The 17,024-nt window shown below is 37.2% G+C and overlaps 1 protein-coding gene across 1 annotated transcript in view; it reads left to right on the forward strand.

Annotated features, from left to right (window-relative positions):
• The first annotated feature begins 345 nt into the window (after window positions 1-345).
• The window catches only part of CDX1 (caudal type homeobox 1), a 36,953-nt gene continuing 20,274 nt past the window's right edge, over window positions 346-17,024 (forward strand). Inside the window, exon 1 of the mRNA XM_088133851.1 lies at window positions 346-900. Coding sequence (XP_087989977.1) covers window positions 471-900 — 430 coding nt within the window. The 5' untranslated portion in view covers window positions 346-470. The remainder of the gene's footprint in view (window positions 901-17,024) is intronic.

Raw genomic sequence — 17,024 nt, forward strand, 5'->3', positions numbered from 1 at the left:
ACTGAAACACCAACTCAGTTTTTCCCTTTCTTTTCTTCCTGGGTCATTTCCCTAATGAGCCCTTTTGTACCTGGAATTCTTTGTATCCTCTGGGAATTTCTCAGGTTTTCCTTACCCTCTAAAGCACAGCCCTTATAAGGGCCTTTAGCTCCCCCTCCCCCATCCCTTCTATCTGCTTAGTGCCATTTGAATTCACCCCAGTGGCTTCCACTTTGATTCCGGGACTTTGAAATGCAAACCTGCCTTTCAATGCAAATGCTCCGAGAGGTTGGCCCAATAATAAAAAAAGGCCTTTCCTCAGGGAGGTGCCTTTGCGAAGTTGGGAAGGAAAAAAAAAAAAAAAAACAAACCTGAGCAAGTAGTTCAGGTGAACTGTTAATCAGGAAGAGGCTGGGAGTTCTCGGCAAAGGCAAGCTGGGGAAGACACTGCTGCGGCGCCAGGCACATTATGCACGCTGAGCTACTTGGGGATGATGTATGTGAGTTATCTGTTGGATAAGGACACCAACATGTACCCCAACCCGGTCAGGCACTCGGGCCTGAACCTCAGCCCCCCAAATTATGTGCCTGTGCCCCCTCAGTACTCGGATTTTGCCAGCTACCACCACATGCCCGGGATTAACAGCGATCCTCACCAGGGGCAGCCTGCAGGTACCTGGGGCTCTCTGTACCCGCCTACTAAAGAGGACTGGCACTCCTACGGTGCAGGAGCCCCTTCTTCTGTCGCCAGCCCGGGGCAGCTAGGATACAGCCCCCCGGATTTCAATCCAATTCCGCCACCTGGCTCTGGACTGCTGCCTCCGCCCATGAGCGCCCCAGTCCCCCAGCTCTCCCCAAACGCGCAAAGGCGCACGCCTTATGAGTGGATGAGGCGCCACGTTCCCACTAGCAGCAACAGTGGTAAGGACTTGTCTCTCTTTCTGTCCTTCGTCTCTGGCTTCGGGGAGGGGTCTCTTTTACGCCGGGAGATGAGCAGCCTCTGTGGTCTGGCGACTTTTTCCTTAGCATCCCTGCAGGGTTGAGCTGGCTACTTTATAACATTTACTCTTCATTATCTTTTCCCATCAACTTGTAGACACAAGAATTTGTGGTCAAATGACATTTTAACACAAAAAGGCAGGGATACTTGCAAGATTGGCTACAGATCCAGGAGCGTTCAGAGGTGGCTTCTTTACACAGAAGGAAATTCCACTTGTGCAATATTTGCCAGCTGTACGCAATATGTCACATGTAACCCATGGAGTTATACATGGACGCTCTTCAATTAATGAATCCATGATTTGGAAAGGGCCAGGTCATCTCTTTCTCAAGCAAAGCATTCCTGGTTCAGTCCATGGCTCAAATGATAGTAGCTGTTGGGAAAGCTGGGGCTGCTGCCCAGAATAGCCTTGATCCTTAGGAATAGAGATAGCCTGATTCTAGTCAGCTTGACTGGGCAATAATGGACCAGATATCTTCCCATACTGTGATTGGCTATGGCCTCCCCAGTTGATGACCACACCGGGAGAGAATTTGGAACAACTGAACCTCATTATAGTCAGTAGAATATAAGTTTGCATAATTGTTCACATATCATTTTGTCAAAGTTGGAGTCACAATGTAGGGGTAGATAGGGTAAAGCTACAGAACTACATTCAAAGGGGAATTACAAGGAAATAGGGTGACAGTAATATATAAAAATAAACGTAAAATGGCATATGGGTTGAGCTTCTTTTTGTCTGTGTATGTGTGTGTCTGTATATTTCCCTAATCTACATTGAAAGGAATGATTAGAACTTCCCAAGAACTACCTTTTACTTAAGTCTTTTCCAGTATCGTTGTCAAATACTTCACCCAGATTCTGGCACTGAGTCACAAGTTAATTTTTCTCTCATCAAGTAAAACTGTAGTAAACTGTATTATTCTCAGTCTAGCTTACTGAAACTCTCTACAGAGAAAGATAATTGATACAGGAAAAAAAATATCCAATATTGATTGTGAAGGCTCTGGAGAAGACAGTTTTGGGAAGGCTTCTTATCGTCTGTAAGTGGGTGTGTGGTTTAGCAGTGCCATCTCAAATCAGTGAGGTAGAGATCACAATAAAAATCATTTGTCTTTTTGTTAAGTTATGGGAACATCTGAAAGGTCACTGTGCATAACTGCCTGTTTGATTTTTGTGTTCACTAAAGTACAGCTGTCTTTCTTTGGTTTCTCCATTGCACACTTTGTCTTTGTATTCTGTATGGCTATGTTGTAACTACTGTTATAAAATTCTACTGTTTTCAATGAGGTTTTGACCTGGCAGTTTATTGCACTCCTTCAGTATGATGAATGGGAATACCATATCCATATATCCTGGATAAGGTATATATTGATATATGTATCTACATGCCAGCTTCATCTTAGTATCCAGCAGTATTATTGCAACAATGGATTATTCCTCTTTCTGTACACCCTCTGAAACTTTTAGCATAGATTCTGGAAACTTTGGGAAGAACTCAAGGCCATCCTTTTGGGCAAGTGTTAGTCTTCTCAAAAATCCCCCATCATTCAGTATAAAGTGAATTCCTGTACAGCAGACACAAGTAAAAGATTGTGCATACTGTGTAAGACACAAAAACATGTAATCTTAATAACCATCTTGTACCACTTCTTGCTCCATTATTAAGAATTCAGCTAAAATTCTGTATTTGGAAGGGCAGTAACCTCTATTTTCTGATTAGTATTTCTGTGGAAATGTACTTGTATGCTTGCTTACATCTAAGCATCTGCACAAGAACAGTTATTGCCTATTACTTACATTCTTACTTTCTCTAGTCTTGTCATGTGGTTATATTCCCACCTTTCAATTTATAACTGATGGGAATTCTCTAATCCACATAAATTATTGCGAATACAAAACAATAGTGTGTTTATATCAATTAAAATGTGTATGAGGTAGCGATGTTCCTGTACTATAAGAAAGCATTGAGTACTTTTCTGTGAATATATAAGCTGCTTATCAGTACAAGATTTTTTTTTCAAAAGGCTCTTCTTAAGACCTGAAAGCTAATGGCACAGTAAATAGGTTTAACTAATGAATGTATGGCACCTTAAGCTTTTATGGGACAGATGTACCATCAAGTGTATGTGTGTGATTTAATGCCCCTTATTTGTGGGAACAAGCTCCATTGATCCCAGCTGACTTGTTTTTTAATAGAAAGGTGAGATTTGTGAAGGGTTGTTTTTCTTATATGAGCTGACTTCCTACCTTCATGTTTAAAAAACTACTTATGAATATAAAGTAGGAATCCTTTTGCAGAGATATCCACATGCATGCTAATAGATATATCACATAGCTTTTAGCTTGCTTTTTATTGTTAGGCCAGTGTAGATTTGGGGTTATAAAGCTGGGGTTAACTTCTGGAGAAAACAAATATAGCTGTTTAATTTTTTTGTGTAGTTTTATTTATCATACACCCCAGGGCAGCATACATTCAAACAGTATGATTCTCTCAGCGACACTACAGTAAATGGTAGGGATTGTTGATCGATGGATAGTGAACTTCATGGCTAAAATGAGCTCTCTACCTTGCAGGCCCGACATCCTGTTCATGGCACTCTAGTTTTTACGGTTTTTTCGAATGGGATTCGATATTTTAAAATGCCCAAGCCGATTGACTGTAAATGAGCGGCAACGCATTTTCTGAGGACAGGAATTCATCCGCGTTTAGCAGGCGCGTTCCGTTCAAAACGGCTTGCGTCTCCGAGCAGAAAAAGGCGCGAGCCAACTTTCCCGCCAAGCCCGGTGCGCCTCGTTGCTTTTTCCCGTCCGTTCCAGCTTCTTTCTCTGCAGCGCCGGATCTTTCCAGCGCCGAAACCAATCCTTAGTTTCGCGGCCGCGCTGAACTCTTGAACTCGGCGCGAGAAGGGAGTTTCAAGGGGACCCGGGTGACGCGGTGGGAAAGTGGAAGTCTCTCCCCAGGCGAACGCAAATGAACATTCTGGGGTGAAAAAAGAGCCCGCACCGGTGCCCAGTTCAAAGGCGGCAGGACGGCGACCTGCTTAATCAAAGGCCCTGCAAGCGCCTCAGTCAAACCCGGGGCAAATTTACAAGCGTGCCTCTTTGTTATGCTGATAGACAGAAGGGCTGCGTGCGGCGGGGCGCCCAGCGAGCCTCCTTGTTCTCAGCTTTGAGGATTGGCGGCCGCGGCTAGGCGTCCTTTGAAGTTGGGGCATCCCGAGGCAACTTCCACTTTCTCGGTAGAGCTGAGGGCTGGGCCGCCCCTGCGAGGCCACCGCCAATCCCGCATTTTCAGGCTCCCAGGCTGACGCAGCGCTTGGCCTCTCGATCCAAATATACGCGTGAGGTTGGCTTGTGAATGGAAACAAGTGCAAGATGAAATAATGCACGATGCTTAACTTAAGCACACGTGTACTCTAAACTGCCCAGAGTCTGCTGGGAGTGGGGCGACATATAAATTTAATAAATGAGGAGGAGGAGGAGGAGAACTTAATTGGAGCGGAGCGTAAAAAAATACTTTGAAACGTGTGGTTGTGAACTGTGCTAGAATGTTTCCTTGGGGCGTGTCTGGGAGCTGTAATGGGCCCAGTAAGTCAAAATTAAGTATTTTCAAGTTCCCTTGGTTTCAGTGGGTGAGGTTCAGGCATGTGCTTTACTTTCCCATTGAAAGCAAGAGGACTCCAACAGGGTATGTGTCTTCAGAAGTAGCTCCCTGTTGAGCTCAGTGAAATTTACACCCAGGAAAGTATGTAGTCTTGATGTAGTTTGGAGTTTGAGGCCAGGGATTTTGTTTGTTTTGTTTATGCAAGTATTTTTTCATCTGGCACAAAAATGTATCTCCTTTGATCTAATATGCAGTGACTGCCTTGCACAAGGTTTAGTGAATACATAGACAGCAAACATGATTGCTTCCCTATCATTTGCTCCCTGATACTCTAGAAGTTATGTGATAACAAGTTCCCAGGATAATTTACTTTCTTCAGCCTTTGTGGTATGTGATTATATGGCAAGTTGGCTCAAATCATAGTAGGCGTTGAATCATTTGTGAACTGGGTAGGATACTATTTTATCTTATAGGCCCTGGCTGACATGCAGTATGACACTGATGAAAGAGCTTGTGGAAGGGGTCTTACTTCCCTCTGCAGAGCTGCTGTGTTGCTCTGAGAACTCCTGAATTTATGGCTGTTTCATTGAGGGCTGAGGAGGAAACTGGATGCGGCCACGCAATTACCTCTTTTTAGCATCTAACATGCAGATGATTACATGTTTAATACAGTGAGAATGCAGAGTCTATTAATTTATGTAATGGAGTCATTACATAAAATCATGTCTTTATGCTATTCATAGGATTTAGTTATCCAAAGTTTAGACTGGATATACTAATTCACAGTAACACATTTTGGGCATTGCTCTTTCAACTTGTTGGATTGTTTACTAGGAGCCTGCAAGACTAATAATTAATGGAAGGCTCACACTTTTGTTATCTGAATGGTTAACTTCAGAGCCTTTTTTAACCTGGAAAGGATTTTAAATGAATGACTTGATACCATCTTAAATTTATCAAAACTAGGGTCAAATGATTTGGGGGATTTATTTTGTGATAGTAAGAAACAAAGGAAACAAAACTATTTTAGATTTTGCATAAAATAATATTACACAATAGAATTATACTAAGACAAAAAGTACTGACTGAATTACCTCTAACTAAATTAAATCTAATTTGATTGTGAAAAATATCTTGAGTTTTGTTTTGTATCTTGTAGAGTACAACCAAGGAAATTATTGTTTTTTTGAATGCAATTGATCTCTTGTTTCTTAGACACCCTGTAAAGTAACATACCATATTACAAAAGAAACATTGGAAGAAAATATTTTGAAAATATAGAGAAATATATACTGTACCTCATAACATTCAAAGGAAAACAGTTATAAATATGAAAGGTTATTTCAATATAGAATAAACAAATACAATTTTTCAACAAATCTAGCAGTCTTGCTCCTAACATAACTTTGTGAAAAAAGTATAATTAGTAAAGAAGTTCTCAAAATATCCTTTAACTATTATAAAATTAATGATAAACTGATTTTTTTAAAAATTAAAATGCTGTTATACTGAAACAGTGACAAATCTAAAGGATCCATTTCATTATTACTGTAGTCTGAAATTTAGTGATAAGAAAAGAAGTTCAGAAGATTTCATAGAGTTTTTCCAAAATTGAGCCTCATAATTTCTGAATCACCAGTTAGTGCCAAAATATGCATGTAAATTCTCTTCTACACGGTAATGCTAACTTCATTAAGATTCATCTTTCAGATTAAACTTTAATCCTTCCATTCAAATTAGTAGGAATCTTGTTTTGATTTGAATTTTATATAAATAATGGTAGAACATATAGTTTCAGGGTTAATGAAATGTTTATTTTAAAAGAAAGAATGAGAAAAATACCAGCTAAAACTAATGATCGCTAATGAAGAAAAATGTCTGTAAGCTGTTAAGAGTCAGACATGATTGGAATAGCATATAAGCCTAGTAAAATTGCTATTATTATTGACAAGAATAATACTGTAACAAATGAACCGCTTTGATTATAGTTCTTAGTCTATCATGGGTGGAATATGACTTTAAAACATTATTATGTAATGATTTTTAAGAATGTCTTCCAACTTCAGATTGAATTTAGTCTTCCCAGTTCACAACAGTGGTGGTATCTTCAACTTAAGCATGCTCTAATGGACCAATATAGGCCAGGCACTTTGGTCACCATAAAGGCACCTGAGATGCTCTCCTATTTGAAGGAATCCATGATAGAAAACCCATAACATCTCTCTATTGAAAGCTCAAGAATTTTTTTAAAGTGAATGCTTCTGGATTATTCCAAACATGGACTAAACAACTAGAATCTTTCATTATGCCCCATCAATGGCTTCATGGCCTTAAAAATATTAAAATGGTATTAATTGATTTGAGATTAAAGTTGATTCATCAGAAAGTGGTATTTAGAGAGTATTGGACTCCCCAAAGAATATACCTGAAATGATGGATATAAAATTTTCTTTGTTGGAGGTGGAAAGAAATCGAGGGTTCACTGACCCATATGATATGGTCGTGTGATTATCTGGTATCTTTTTGGAATGGTATTTTAATGTATATAAATACATTTATGGGAAAATCTTTAAATGTAAAGATGTTAATGTGATGTTGAATTATACACCAAAGTTTTGGAATTTGACTGTTTATCAGGAATTATGGTTGCATTGAGCATAGGGGGATGGCTCAAAAAATTATACTAAGAAATTAGAAAAGTTTTGTTATTCCAGATGTTAAGGAATGGGTTTGGGAAACTATCTGTGTGACCTATCTGTTTTGGAAAAGGCAATATGGATGAAAGAAAATGTACTACTTCGGTAGAAATTCTGTAATCATTTACAATAATATTATAATACAGTACAATAAAATAATATAATGCTCTATAGTATTTATTAGCAATAACTTTAATATATAAGGGGTGTGTGTGTGTGTATATATATATATATGTTTTTAAAAATCCTTTTCCTTTTTTCAGTTTCTATTACTTTTTATTTAACTTCTTGTTTAATTGTGTTTGGGTTTTTTTAGTGTATTTAGATGTTTTGTCAATATTTTGTATTTTGAAAAACAAAAAAAATGGGTGGAATTGTGTTGCAGTTAGCTTCTCTTCAGGCTATTATACTCTATCTTAAATATAGAGGAAATTTAAATTATGTAAATCATATAACTGGTGTGGCTGTGTCAGTGACTGATAATTTTAATGCTAATTTGAAGCAATGCCAAATTGAAATAATTGCTGATACAAATTACTTTGATTTCAGTTGGTACAGTGCTAGTAAAACATGTCATTTACATGAATGACTTATACAGGTACATGTAATTATTTCAAAGGGACAACTTTTACGACTTTTAATAAATAAAAATTCTAATTTGCTTAGGACATTGGTTAGACTAATTAAGACAAAAGATAATAAAAATTATGAATTGCTGTGACCACATTATCAGCCTAAATGGATAATGTCGGTATTAATAGTTGGTATCTTGCTGCAGCTATGGTAGGAAATTATCATTTGCCCTACAAATATGAACACCTTAATTATGTAAATTATAAATCATAACAACATTTTGCAAATTGTAAGTTTTTGCTCAGCCCCTAGTATAAATAGCTTACTAATATTATAGAAAAATAATGTGTTAGATGCTGCTAGAAAAATAGTGGGTTGGTATTGCAATTTCTAACCATGGGGAAAGACCTTTAAGGAGTTACTTACTTTTTAGTATTATTTAGATAGCCAGATGACATTAAAAGATACATATTTTAATAATCTTATATCAAATTTAGTGCAATTGATTGTAACTTTGTATTTAGGATAGGGTTTGAAATCAGTTGGTTAAAGTTACTGGTAAATTTGGTATTAAACATGTAAAATGCAGCCTACTAATTCAAGAGCCATTGATTTAAACTAGTTTGAGTATCTTGAATAATTTAACAAATATCCTGCATTACGTAGATTATCCATCAGTGTTACAGGTAGGATATTAAGTAATTTTAAATTTTAAACTTCAATTTTAAATTTTTTGTAATATATAGATCACGCTGAAAAACCTCCTTATCCAATTATAGTAGTTTTTGAAAAGATAGCAAGGTGGGGGCCAACCTGACTTTGAGGGTTATGCTGTTTCAGAGAGGAGACTGCTGCTGAGAAGGTCATTTCTCTGGGATGCAGCTCCACAGATCTCTCACAGGGTGGGTGTCCAAGAAACCCTGTCCCAGCTAGATTTGATAAGGCAGGCAGATTCTATCTGGAGGAGTTAAGAAGGCCCAAGATATATAGGGTTTTATAGGTAATTATCAGCATCCTGAACTAGGCTTGGAAACTTACTGTCAAGCAGGGTACACCTCCTGCAGACTAGGTGATATTCTATTGAACTGGCTAACACTGGTGAACAAGCAGCATTCTGTGCTGTACCTTCCAAGTTGTCTTACAGGGTAGCCCCAATAAAATAGTCTGAGAGAGAACAAGGGCATGAGTCACTGTCTTTAGCACCCCCGATCCAGGAAGGGAAACAACTAGTGGATGTGTCAGAGCTGGTGAAAGGCTCTCTTGGCCATGGCTTCCATCTGCATTTCCAGCAAGAGTCATCAGTTGATGTAATGGTATGTGGGACCATGCCGACTTATGATGGCAGTTGTGGCAGTTCCGTTTGCTGTTGTTAAGCGAATCCCACATGGTCATTAGGCACAATGTCACATGATCGCCATTTGTGACCTCTTGCCAGCTTCCCCATTGACTTTGCTTGTCATAAGCTGGCAGTGAAGGTTGCAAATCACGATCATGTGACCGTGAGACACTGCAACCATTGTAATTGTGAGCAAGTTGCCAAGTGCCTGAATTGCAGTCATGTAATTGTGGGAATGTTGTGATGGCCACAACTATGAGGGATGGCTGTAAGTCCCCTCATTCAGCACCATCATATCTTTGAACAGTCGCTGAACTTGGTCAGTAAATGAGGATTACCTGTAGATGGAGCTTTGTAGATGGCATAGGGAATCATCTTGAAGGACAGAGGAAGAGCTGCTACAAGGCAGTGGTTAGATAAGGGGGGGCTTGAACCTGGACCAAGAAACTAATTTGAGAAAGTGTCTCGGACAAGCCCCTCCCTAATTCACACAAAGATAAGTGAGGGGAGGGGAAACACATTCACACTTGCAAGATTCTGTACTATAGCTGTTACAATAAAAGTAGTCCTGACTTATATGGCATTGGTTTTTTCAGTCTGGTCTACCTTGTAGGGCTGACAACCTTCCATGGAAGCCTAGGGTTTCTGTACCAGCAGCAATTCTGCATTGCTGAAATGCAGTCTTAGTCTGTTTGACCTCAGGCATTCCCTCTGAGCTTCAAGACATAGCGCTAAGAGTTTCACCATATCTCCTGCTTAGCCTTGGGCAGGGATATAGAGTAGGGTATTATCATCAAATTAATTATACCTACGGTAACTTTTAGATATGTTGGAGAAGGCTCCTAAGAATACTGTGGACTGCCAAGAAAACAGACAAATGGATCATCAAAGAAATCAAACCAGAGTTCTCATTTGAGGCACAAATGACCAGGCTCAAATTATCCTACTATGGACATGTTATGCAAAGACCTAGTTTTCTGGGGAAGGCTCTAATGCTGGGAAAGGTGGAAGGAAAGAGAAGAGGATGACCAGCAGCAAGGTGGATGGACTCAGTTACAGTGGCGATGAGTGCACTGTTGGAAGACCTGAATGGTCAGGTTAGGGACATATTGTCATGGAGAAAATCTATCCATGTGTTGCTAAGAGTCGACACCAACTTGATGGCACGTAATCAAAACGTTTAGAGCATATTAAGCAGCATCTGTCACATAAATTGTTTTAGAAATAAAGTCAGTGAAAATCCTCTGTTGAAAATTACACTGGTACATTTAACAATTTTTAGAACCTTATACCTCATGGCTACATTAGATGGTGTGGTAGATCATAGAAAATAAATATCCATCATAGACTGGATACTTATTTTTGGACTATGGTGCTGCAGTTCTAAAAATCCTTTTTTCCTGCTATTTTCTCTGTTGAAATTATCCCATCCAAGTCCAGACTGCTTGTGATGTGAAGCAAATAGCAATTTGCTGAAGCATTTCGGCACTGTTCAATACTGCAGCCATCAAATTGAACTTTTTACAGCTATTAAATTTGGTCTTTTTGTAGTGCCAGTTTCATAAAGGATAGAAAAGCAAAGAGATGAAGTCAGAGTGTACAGATTACAGGATTGAGACAGAGGAAATAAAGCTCTCTCTTTGCAATTCCCATTCAGTGACATCTACAGCAAACCATGATAATGGCAAAATAACGTCTCCTTTTGTGTATCATAATTTTGCTATCATTGTCGTTTGCTGCAGATGCTACTAGCAGTAAACTAGAAACTCAGCATTTCAGTTTTATTGAACTTGTTAATACCATATATGAATTACACTATCATGTTTAGCTCTCCTGAATGTCACTGAACTCAACTATCAGCCCTAGCCCTTGCCCTAGCCAACATCGTCCAATAGTCATGGATGATGGGAGTTGCAGTCCAGCTACAACTTGTCACGCTTTGTCTACGCCTGCCTTAAACTTTGATTCCAAATACAAGTCATGGTTAGGATTGTAGTCTAGAGCTTTATTATCAAAAAAATATCAAAAACGACTTTACCGTTCATCATGATAATTCATTTGCAGTCTTCCAAGATAAGGGAGTGTGCTTTATAAAGACTTCTGAATGCAGATAATTTTTTTCAGCAACTTCTCCCTCATAGTTACTAGTAAAATATATAATTCTACGTATTAGAAAGCCTGCAATTCAAAACACAGTAAAGATTTTATTTTTAAGTTACTGTATTCAGGAGATAAAACACATTCCAGCAAAACCCAATGCTAAATTTAATTAACTTTCCTAGATTGTGATTATATTCATGTTGCTGGATTAAAAATAAGGGCAATGAAACAGTGCTAAGAAAACGGTAAAAACTATTTGTATGGACTGTTAAATTCTGGCTCTTAACCTATGCTGTGAATGTTGACAAAATACTTGTGGAAATCTTGCAGTTCTTAATTTCAAACGTTCACAGATTTCCTTATGATTTTATTGCTCTCAGTATTTATAAATAACCAGTAAATGGTTGTACACGTTTTATATTTGAGCTTTGAACCTTGCCCTTCTTTGAATAGTGATATCAACGTTGTAGTGTAATTTCTATGCTTGGGTTGGGGTAACTATTCCGCAATGATACTCTGTGTCGTTGTAGACAATATTCAAGTTTGGTTCTTGTTGCTCTTTGCTACTGATAGAGGTGGCAGTAAAGCTAATGAAAGGATATTTGAATACCATGAGACACCCGTATTCTAATATTGCACTAAATAATTGATTACAATTGAAATGAATATTCTTAGAAATATTTGCGTGGTAAGTATCAATTCTGCTAAGAATAGAAACTCAAATTTATTCAAATCTTACATATAAACATGTTTTAGTTTTACACTATTGGTTCAGGGTCCATTGCAAGTTAATGAACTCTTTAGAAATTGAACTGTTGACCTTATATTTCATTCTTACATTATATATCATTCTGGATTTTTAAATTTTTCAGTATGGAACATACAGCATTAAAGCCCTGAATGGTGATAACTCTTGCACTGTATACAGAGATACACACAGAAGCATACTAGATATACACACAACTGTGCACGTACACACAGAACTCTTTCTTAAATTATTAACCACAGCATGCTGCTGAGCTCACTTGAGATGTTTTGAGTAGCCAGTAGCCCTTTTAAAATGTTTTAAAGTTTCCTTTCCATAATGATACAGAAGACACAATGTTCCTTTGGCTTTAAATATGTCTCTGTATTCAACTATACAGTAAATACACCAAAATGTGAGTGGACAGATCTATCTCCTAAAAAGGTTTGCACTGTAATCTTTACGATTCTCATATAATCATTGTTTTCAAGAGTTAAATGATGTTTTGTTGTATTGTGCTCTTTTAATTGTAATATGCCTGACAAATCTATACATTGCAGATATTTTTATTTTAATTTAATTCATTTGTGTAGCATCTTATTTGATGCATATCTAAATGGCTTGTGTAAAAAATAAAATTGTAAATCCATTGGGCATAATAAATATGGCACAGCAACATTTGACCTAAAAAAGCAGTGCAGCAACCTAATCCACACTGTTTTTTACAGTAATCTAAAATTAACCACGCTAATGCCACTATTTTTCTCATTTTCATTGTTATTTCACAACAAGAACACAGAGGTTCAAAAAAATAGAGTGATAAGGAGAGAGCAGAAAGAAAAGCAGAGAAGAAAAATAGAGAAAAAGCAAGCAGACTGAAATGTATGTTTAAAAGGTTAACATTGGCTATGGTTAATAACAACAGTGAATTTCAAGTTTGAGGAGGTTATTAAGTCTGCAGTCCTGCACCCTTCTTTCTGGCAGGAAGACCCACTGAATTCAATATGATTTTCTGCTGAGTTGACAAGGAGAATTGTGCAGGGAATTATGGAATATGAGCCATGTTTCCTACGTAAAAGTAGAGCAAGCCATTTGAATGGATCAGGTCCCTGCTGCTGCTTTCCTGAGACTAGGCACATACAGTATCACCAACATTAAATTCAAGCCCCGTTGATTTAAATGGCAATGTTACTGAAGGATAAGGATGAACTCTCCACTGAAATCAATGAGAGTGCTTATTTGACAAGAATCTATCCTTGGTTTCTAGCATCTCTCTAAGTGAACTAATGCAATTAGTGAAGTTCAGTAACATATCTGAACCTATCAATGAAAATAATAATGTGTTTTTAAAAAATGGAAATAAAAATATGGAGCAAATTCAGCATGTGAAATCTTTCTAAATTTAGTTCTGGCCTCATTTTATTTTCACTTCATTTTTTTCCCCATCAGCTTGGTAAAAAATATGAATAAGGTGAAAACTTGTAATTCATTTCTTTTCTAAATGTAATTATATCCATGGCACCTTGCTCATCATCAGTTCTGGGTTTATGCTAAAAGCATTTGGCAATTAATTTCATATTGAACTGACTAATCATAACTGTGGAATGACTGCTGATTTGGAACTAGATTGAAAGACCTAGAGGTAGATAATTGAGTGCTCAATAAATTTAAATAAATAATATGCCGCCCAGAATCCACTGGAGGTGAGCAGCCAATAAATTTAAATAAATAAACAAATGACTAATAAAGTATAAATACTAGTCTAGATCTAAAGACACAGAGAGACTCTTAATCTGAATCTCATCTGTCTTTTCCAGGGTTTTGGATACACGGTACAAAGGTTCCAGCATGACATGAGGCTTCCAGTTCTTTTGGTCAGGATGTGTCAGACCGATTCAGATTCGCACATCTCTTTTGCACCTAATTCTCACCTCTCTTTTACACCTGGTTCTCACTTAATAGAACCTGGGGTTGTACTAAAAACAAAGTGTATCATGAAGCCCAGTCTCCCCACTCCTGCTTTAGATGGAAAAGGGAAAACTGCATGTAATGTAAGAAATATTTAGGAATGTAGGAAATGTTCTTCATTTATATTTTAATGTAGTTGCTTTGGGCTCAGAATTTGAGAATGGTGGGGGGAGGCTAAATCTTTTCCCAGGATTTTGTTTTCCCAATAAAGTCCCATGGCTCCTTTCTCACCATTAGGCAAAAATACAAAAAACGATTTTGGAGAGGCATGTTTTGATCAGGAAAAATGATCCATAATGCAAGGATAATTTTCCACTCCTATTCTACTCACTGCTCCAATCACTGAAACAACATTGAGTACCAGCTCCCCCGCCCCCCCCCCCGGTCAATCTGAACTCTTTTGGAAAATCTATTTTGTTATGTTCCCATCTTATGTATAATTGGCCTAGAGTGAGGTAGGGTTTTCAGAAGGTTCTAATATATACTATATTTTGTTAATAAGATTTCTAATACACAATAACATTTCATAAATATTTGTATTTTTGCCCTATAAAATATATGCTGTTCTCAAATACCTTCATCCTGAATGCTTAGTAACCTACATCAATAATTTAATTTTTTTACAGACCATTTGGAAATTATTGGACTTTCTTAGAGTATTTAAGCAACTTTTCCTTTTGTTTTACAAATCAAAGCTCATACATAGCTAATATCTAATAGTATTTTTCCATTAATGGGATGGGACTCTTAAAGACATAGTTTTTAAAGTAAAAGAATAGAGTACATTAGCAATGTTAAAATGATTTTAGAAGCCCTATACCAGGGGCCTTTTATGTAGATAATCTGATTCGGGCCAAAAGAATCTGCCATCAGGGAGAAAAATTGATGCCCAGTACAGCTAGTGGCTATTCCTCCTGAGTTCATAGATCACCAGGAACCAAACAAATCATAGTTTGAGAATATTTGATCCTGCGGTTCCTTGTCTATCTCTGGATAAGCAGAACTAAAGAATTTTGAGATCGTCTAGGTCTTCTTGCCTAGTTCTTTTGCAGCATCATAAAGATTGAAATACACTCAGTATAGTCAGCTGACTATGCTAGGCAGCCTTACTAGAATTTTAGGTTTCACAACTGAAAGTATAGTAGTGCTGAACTGCTGAGACAAGCGGAAATACGTGTCAAAAGTTTCCAGCTAAGGTATTCTGCTTATTGTAGTACAAACTGTTATGCTGGTCTATGCCCGTAATAAAGATTTGATTTGATTTGATTTGATTTGATAGTGCAAACTGGCCACCCCATTGATTCACATACTTTCTTAATAACTATTCTTTCTTCTAATATCCAAAGAAAAATTAATCTTTTTCATATCCTTTTTTGTTGTTAAAACTGTCACATCAGGGGATCTTACAACAAGAAAAGTATGTAATTATTTACAGTATGTATTTTCTCTGGTAGTGTAATTCATGTTCTACTTGGAAGGAAGCCCCTCTATGTTTAGTAGATCTTATTCCAAGGTATGTGTTTGTAAGGAAAATATATATAACATTTCACTTCATATTTTTAGTTGAAACATGGATTTGTTTACAACCTTTTGTTTAAATTCAGTTTATTTAGAATATGGGATTTTGTAGGATTTTCTCTATACCATTTGATAGAAAGATGGCAATGCCTCTTTGGTACTGATGATCACATGTGGGCTACTTTGAAATGATCCCTAACTTTTCCTTGATACCAATAATTTTATATCTAAATAGTTTTGGGGAGATCCAAAGAAATGGATCAAGTCAACATTCTTTTTTTCTTAATATTTCACAGTCGTTTGAGCAGCGATCTAAAAGTGTTTGCAAAGGAGATCATGCGACCATAAATGAATTTAAAGAATTAATAAGAAGGAGGCCTTTCACTAGAATAAAAATATTTGAATTAGCACAACTAATCCTTTTCTTTGGATTTTCAAGTTCCATTTAGGAACTGAGATTATTATTTGTATTAGGATTGGATAAGACATGCTTGTCCCACTTTGTGTCTGGATTTGCAGCTTGAAAAGTACCCCAACTTTTTTTTTTTTTTTTGGTAGTCTGGATGGATTCTGGAACATTGTTTGAGAACATGAAAGCTCCATTTTCCCATTATCTGTCATGAGAAAAATCCCAATGCCGAATGATACATATTGCTACATATCAGAAATAGAACTTTATGGAGAATTTTGAATTTTAGATATATATCTCCTGCACTTCAAATGAAACACCCCATTATATATTGAGAAATTCTCATTATATATTGAGTAATTCAATTTACATTGAATTGGAGCACAGGCTTATTTTATTTCCTGATTTACCCCTTTACCCAGAGCCCTGGGTACAATCAATTTGTAATTAATTGAGTTGTCCTGATCCCAGCATCACTAAAGAATGCAGACAGTACCCTTGATCTTGACTAAAATCATTTCTCTAGAGTGAATTGCTAGGGATGAAGGAACCTGAATAGGTTTCAGTTTGTCTGCCCCTGTCTATATACTCAGAGGTGATTCTTTTATGGTATGTGCAGCATATTAAAGCAGCTTCTTTATCTATTGATAGCTAGGTTGAGCATTATTAGAGTTACATATTAACAAAGGTAACGATAGCTTTACTGCATAGAGACATTAGCCTCCCCTTGATCACCATTTTGAACTCCTTGCCTCTCGTCTCATTAGTGGATTTATCTGGGCTGATCAAGGGGGTCATTTACTTTTTAGAATTATGGTAAGGTTGAAAAAAGTAAAAATAAGTGTTCTTGAGTTATCTTTAGATAGTTGGGTACCAGCAATAAAGTTTTCAAATATGTATATATATATATATATATATATATATATATAGACAAGCTCAAGGCCTATTATCAGGGAAGACTAGTTTAATGAATAAAGAATAAGAGTTAATTAGAAAGCAGAGATTATGGGACACTGTCTTTGAAGTTAGGGAGTTTACATTTGTGGGTATCTATGTCTGGGTTCCTACTTAAATGAGCAGACTCAAGTGAAAG

Source organism: Python bivittatus, unplaced genomic scaffold (assembly GCF_059951505.1).
Source record: "Python bivittatus isolate LINGU-HERP-01145 unplaced genomic scaffold, Pbiv_v1 ctg000080_np1212, whole genome shotgun sequence".
Classification (NCBI taxonomy): domain Eukaryota; kingdom Metazoa; phylum Chordata; class Lepidosauria; order Squamata; family Pythonidae; genus Python; species Python bivittatus.